The following is a 6,811-nucleotide window of genomic DNA, read 5'->3' on the forward strand; positions in this document are numbered from 1 at the left end:
ACACTCTTCCTGATGCACCCCAGGATACCATTGGCCTTCTTGGCCACAAGGGCACATTGCTGCCTCATGCTTAACTTGGTGTCCACCAGCACTCCCAGGTCCTTCCCAGCAGAGCTGCTTTCCAGCAGGTCAACCCCCAACCTGTACTGGTGCATGGGGTTATTCCTCCCCAGGTGCAGGACTCTGCACTTCCCTCTGTTGAACTTCATGAGGTTCCTCTCCGCCCACCTCTCCAGCCTGTCCAGGTCTCTCTGAATGGCAGCACAGCCCTCTGGCGTATCAGCTACTCCTCCCAGTTTTGTATCGTTGGCAAACTTGCTGAGGGTGCACTCTGTCCCTTCATTCAGGTCGCTGATGAAGAAGTTGAACAAGACTGGACCCAGGACTGACCCCTGGGGGACACCGCTAGCTACAGGCCTCCAACTAGACTCTGTGCCACTGATCACAACTCTCTGAGCTCTGCCATTCAGCAGAAGCTTTATGCTTTCACTCAAAAGACCTGTATATTCAGTAGAAAAAAAACACAGATGTTTTAGATGAAAAGGTTTTATCCTAAACACCTCCTTCTCATGGAAACTTTTTAAATTGCATTTTCCCCTAGCTTTGTCAACTTAGTTTGCTTCCCCTTTTTACTATCCTCTTAGTATAAAGAAACATATAAATGAAAGACCACAAAAATCAGATCTGAGATAACATGTGAAGATTGAATTCAACAACTTTAAAAGATTTATGACCTCATAAATTAGTTTTTAAATACTCTGTAAGAGGAAGGTTAATCCTTTTAAGAGCAAACATTAGCTATTCCTTTTTTTTTTTTTTGCATTCTCTTCCTCAAATTTAATAGTACTTCAAAGAACAGCTGCAGTTAACATTCATTTTAAAACAAAAGCAGCAACAACAGCCCAAGAGCTAGCTCTAGTACTAATGATGTTAAAAAAAAGCAAATGTCCTTTGGATTTTGCCTCTCAAGGTTTTCTATTTCTGCACCGCAGCTGACACCTTCATTTTCCATTATCACCATGTAATTAGAGACACACAAACTGAAGGCTGTATGAAGCTCAGTTTATATCCAAAAAGAATATTTTATTCTTTGTCTCAAGAAAACACAGATGCTACTACTATTTATTTTCACTATTGCTTAGATGACAGGAAACAAAGTGGTGGGGAAAATGACCCTCTGACAGCCGTCTTAAAAGCAGAAGACTGTAGACTTTGAATTCTAATTAATACACAAAATTTGCATGCTGTTAAATGTATTTGCCTGACAATTAGAAAAAGTTTCTCCACAATTCAATTCTAAGTACTCTGCTTTGGAGTAATCAGGTCTATCTATACTATTAATTACCAATAATTTTTGGCTTCCTCTTTTTTCCAGCAATTGCTTCCTGCCCGTTTGCGCCTTCCTTCTTTTAACAGACCACATCACAGCCAGCAGCTCACGTTCTACTTCCCGCACACGTTTTTCACTCTTGCTGCCCTTTCGGGCTCTATACAAGGTTCCTCCCACCAATCTGCTATTTCCTTTTTATTAACTTCCATTTCAGAGTTTTAGTCTGTATCTCCCCAAAATGCCTGCATCCCAGCACTGCCCCCAACACCAAAAAAATTGTTCCAGAAGCTCATATACACACTACTCCCTGACTTTCCATATTCTTCATGCTAATCCCAGCCACACATACATTGTTTACAGTTTCTCAAAAGTATGGGTGGTCAAAATATGTTCCAGGCAAAAAAATAAAATGGACCAAGAGCTAGGGCTCAAACCACTGAAAACAACTGCATAGTTGCAGAAAAATCTGATTAATATGCAATTTATTTACCTATATGTTTTATATGGTTTATAATAGAAAGTCCTATATTTATTTTAGTTTTTAAAGAGTGCATTTGGGTGTTCAGAACAGCTCTAATAAAATAGCATTAAATCTTCGATGCACATGAATCCATGTGCAGAAAAAAACTATTCGCTCTAATTAGTGAATCATATGTTAATAGGTGAATATGTTTTCAAGGACCTGCAAGAATTATGTCATGCTCTATAATTCTTCAAGTGAATATAAAATATGCAGAGTAGGTGGCAAAACAGGGAGATGTCATCTGTACTCTAGGCATACGATGTCAGTACTCACTACATCTAGAATAGGGTGTTTGCATTCAAAAATCAAGCCTGACAAGCTATGAGCTTTGTCATGTTATGTTGAAGTCAGACTCCAAGTTCTTTAGGGAAAAAAAACCCACCCAAGATTAAGTAAATTGAACAGAAAACATAAAACAACATTACATAAGCACTCCTTTCTATTAAGTATGAATTATTCTACACCCTTCCAAGTAACACAGCTGTCATGATACACATTTCTCATTCTTTCCTTTTCTACATCCTTCACAATCCTGCAAGCTGCAGTGAATGTTATTTTCTGAGTTTTAAGTTCTAACAAGGTAATAGTGTCAGATCATGCAGCTTAATGAATTGCAGTCATTTGGTACTCTCCTGAACATAACCATACATTTTATAAATATCTTATTAGTGAGATACAAGAAACATAGCCCTCTCTCTTTGAAACTAGCTCTTCAAAAAAATAGTAATTCAAGAGACAGTTACCTGAACTACAGGACAACTTTGTTAAAATGAAGCAATTTCAAAACTAGTATTTAAAATAAAATGCTTCATTTTACAATAGTTCTTGTGACAGAGAATAACAGCTCTTTGTAGCATGAACAAATAGTTCTCAACACGTTCTTTTAATTGCTTCATATTTTTATGTTAACCTATTTTTCTTTCAATTTGAAAATTTACCAACTGAAGCAGATTATTGTATTAAATAATATTACAATAAGAAAAACACAGCTAAAACTATTTCAATTTAAGGCTAAGGCTAATATCTGGAACAAGTGAGAAAACTGCCTCTACTGACTGAAAAACCCAACAGAATCTAAACACTCTGGGTCCTTACGCAATAAAGGTATTTCGTTTTGCTAATAAGCTCAGACACTGGGACAGACCAACCAAGCTTTAACACAAACATTTTAGTTACATGAAGTAGTTTCTGAAAAAAAATGTTTTCCCTAAATTCCTGAAATTAACTCTTCCTCCCTATTCATAAGGAAAATGATAAATTTTAGAGTTGCATTAAAAAAACAAAACATTATGGAATACCAGAATGATTATTCTTTTTCTCTAACAATTATTGTATTACATTTCTGATTAATTGTATCTTTTTTTTAACCAACTTTATAACAGATTACTTCCTACACAGTCAGTGTGTAAAGACAAAACTTATGGAAATTCTCCATTCACTTTGTTGGAAGGGGAATAAGGACAGCTACAACTAAAACATTTGGAAAATGCATTGAAGAAATAATATTTCACTGTTTTATGAAAAAAGTGCTGCTGTCATTGGATTTAGAAAAAGAAGTCTGAAGAGAGAACTAGAGGGAAAAAGGATATTTCAGCTACATTATGGGAAAAGAAGCTTATAGAAAAGAGCAAAAAAGGAAATGACAGAAGGGAAAATTTTAAGTATCAGGAAGAGTAAGGAAGAGATTTGATACTAGTTTTATGAACAGAGACATAAATTTCTATGTTTATAGCAATTTATTCCCAATTTTAAAAAATGGCGGAACTCGTCTGCTGTTTTAATGCCAACATTTTGTACTCAAAGCTTGGGTCAGACAGAATGAACGACCCAAACAACATACCATTGACTAGGTCTATGCGTTTATGATTCAGGAAAATCTAACTGATAAGTAAGAGGACAAGCAGATATGTCACTTGAATCATTTATCCTTCAGATATGTAAAAAAAGTGCATTCTGTAGCAGTAGTTTATATGAGAAACTGTTGCTTACGGATTTGCAAAGGTTAAGCTTTATGACTGTTCTGCCCTATTCTAGAAAAGGGCTTTTGATGGATAAGAAAACGTGGCACTCAGGAAGGAGTTAATACCTACAGAAGCAGTTTCTTAGATTCCATCACCTATTGTGCTGTTTATCCACCACGAATATCTCCTTCAAGTCTTACTTTTTACCTTTGAAATCAGTCACACTGTCATCTGCCTGCTGCAAACCAAATGAAGGTCATTTTAGATAATCTAATACAAAGGTGAATAATCACACTATTACAAATCCCACTGGGGGAAAAGCAACAAATTAGGCTGAAAACTGCTTGCTCCTCAATTCTGTAAATCAACAAGTCCACATATGACACCCAAAAATGTAATGTAAAATACATTAAACACTACAAATGTTGAACAAAGTGCTCTCTTGAGCTTTCTTTTCCTATTCTTTAAAGGTTACTTTCTGAGAGTTCTTTTATATTAAACCTGCTTATTTCAAAACAGTATTTAGATGTCAAGGATAATAAATATGCTCTAAGTCAAGAAATAAGTCAACAAACAATATTCACTTTTCATATCCTATTACCATTTTATGATTGCTCAGCAACAACACATACTGGTGTGAATACAAATAAATCTCTCTTCAACTTGTATATGCATGTGCTTAGATTTATTAAATGCTGTAAGCCTATTTACAACAATGGATACAAGACTTAAAAGGAAAACTAATAAATGTGTGTCCTAAACACAAAAGAAGGTCAAAAGTCAGATTAAAAAAATTATCTGAATACACATCAATAGAAACATTTCTGCATTTATAATAATTTAATAATATTTTAGGGTGTAGTACTGGATAATTACATTGTACCAAAGGGTGAAAAAGCATACGCAATATCTACAAAAAAAAGATTTTATACTCATTAACTAAGGTGTCATTTCAGATTTCTACTTCCATATGCACCACGATGACATCAGAAAACATCAGAAGCAGTTTTACTGATGACTAGAAAAGTTTTCTCAGAGGTCCAGGGGAATTTGTTTTTGATGAATCCACGTTTGCTGAAATTTAAAATGTAGCATTCTGATGTACCATTTGGAGAGTATTTCATACCTCAGTGGGCTAATATTTTCTTGGATGATACAGAAGCAGATAATTTCAACTGTCTTCTACAAACAACAACATTTAGGTCACATATTCATAGTGAATTTGGGATTCATGTCTGGAATATTACTCCGTTTCCTCATTTTCTTTCCTAACTAACTCTTCTGCTAAATAAAAAGGTCTTTACAGGCTTGCAACTACAACATTTTTAAAAACAATTTTGATAGACATCTGTATTATATAGGCCAAATTCTACACTAGGGCATGTCTTCATGTTCTCAGCATTAAGGCCCCTTTGGAAACATGGAAGAAAAAAATTTGGCTGAATGACTTATAATTCAAAAATACTCAATATACAACTGGAATACAGGCTGACAAATGATATTTCTGGCTATTCAATGATAAAAATACTTTGCCTATCTGCTCCATCAAGAATGGATGATAACAGAAAGCTAAATTCCCAGACATTCCCTTGTAAATCTGAATATCATACGCAGAGCTCTACTTATGCCCATTTGTTGCAAGACAAACACATTTCTAGGGTTTTTTTGTTTGTTTTGATTTGTTTTTTTAAGTTACAGAAAGGGCAGATTTAGGATTCATAAAGTAAGGTATTCATTTATGTCAAAGATGTTTACTTTGTAAGACATACCAAAGATGCCAAAGAGGTGCCAAGGTACAGACAGGAGAGTTAGGAATTTAGCTCCACTCAGCATAATATAGATTTAATTAACAAACACAATAAAACATTACCACCTTAAAAAGGTGTGTGTGAAGCAATTAATAAAAAGAAAAGTGTCAGAAAGTTGTATCAGGATGAAGAGTTTAAATTCATGCACGTAAGAAGAATCCTGGAGAAGCTGAAAAAGGTGATTGCCATGACTGCACTCCTATGTTCAGAAGCAAAACCAGGCAAACGTTTTTCACCCTTAAGGCAGTCCAGCTGACTCCTGCATTCTCATATGTTATTACAGACTCTGAAAAGGCCGCCTGATTTGTTCCAGCATCTATGCTGTGGAACCTAGTAAAGACCTGACAGAAGAATAATCTTCCTCTCCCATTTCCATCTCAGGGGAGATGAAATTTGGTTAGTACCATTTATTCATAGAAATTCCTGTTCGTCATAATGACGTAATCATGGGAACATCTACAGCTGGAAAGGAGTCCTTGCTAGAATGATTTTAATGGAGCTAAACCAGCACAGAGTCTGAAATTAGGACAGGTAGTGTGAAGATAAAGGACATCTCTAAAAATGACATTGAGGTGTCTTAGGATTTGACAACAATGCAAGTGAAACTCTGGTGACCCTTTTTGAAAGCAGCAAGGCTTGAACCCTTAGTAGAATTTTTTGGGCTAATCTGTGAAAGGCTTCCTCATTTTAAGCTCTTTTCTTTGAAATTTCATATAGCAATGATCATTCTTTCAGGAAAGAAGACTAAGAGACACTAGAACCTCTCATGAACAAATAACAAAATGAAAATATAAAATCCTCCCTCCAAACCTGTCTATGAGAAATAGGACAACTAATAATCACAGAATCACAGAATGGTTGAGGTTGGAAGAGACCTCTGGAGATCATCTAGTCCAACCCCCCTGCTCAAGCAGGGTCACCTAGAGCACACTGCACAGGATCGCGTCCAGGCGGGTTTTGAATATCTCCAGAGAAGGAGACTCCACAACCTCTCGGGGCAACCTGTTCCAGTGCTCTGTCACCCTCACAGTGAAAAAGTATTTCCTCATGTTCAGATGGAACTTCCTGTGTTTCAGTTTGTGCCCGTTGCCTCGCGTCCTGTCGCTGGGCACCACTGAAAAGAGTCTGGTCCCATCCTCTCGACACCCTCCCTTCAGATCCCTGTACACATTGATAAGATCTCCTCTCA

The 6,811-nt window shown here is 36.3% G+C and overlaps 1 protein-coding gene across 1 annotated transcript in view; it reads right to left on the reverse strand.

Moving 5' to 3' along the window:
• Nucleotides 1–6,811, reverse strand: part of TTBK2 (tau tubulin kinase 2) — a 96,622-nt gene that overhangs the window by 52,127 nt on the left and 37,684 nt on the right. The window contains exon 8 of the mRNA XM_026061686.1: nt 229–249. Coding sequence (XP_025917471.1) covers nt 229–249 — 21 coding nt within the window. The remainder of the gene's footprint in view (nt 1–228; nt 250–6,811) is intronic.

This window comes from Apteryx rowi, unplaced genomic scaffold (genome assembly GCF_003343035.1).
Source record: "Apteryx rowi isolate R43461 unplaced genomic scaffold, aptRow1 scaffold_183, whole genome shotgun sequence".
In the NCBI taxonomy this organism is placed as follows: Eukaryota; Metazoa; Chordata; class Aves; order Apterygiformes; family Apterygidae; genus Apteryx; species Apteryx rowi.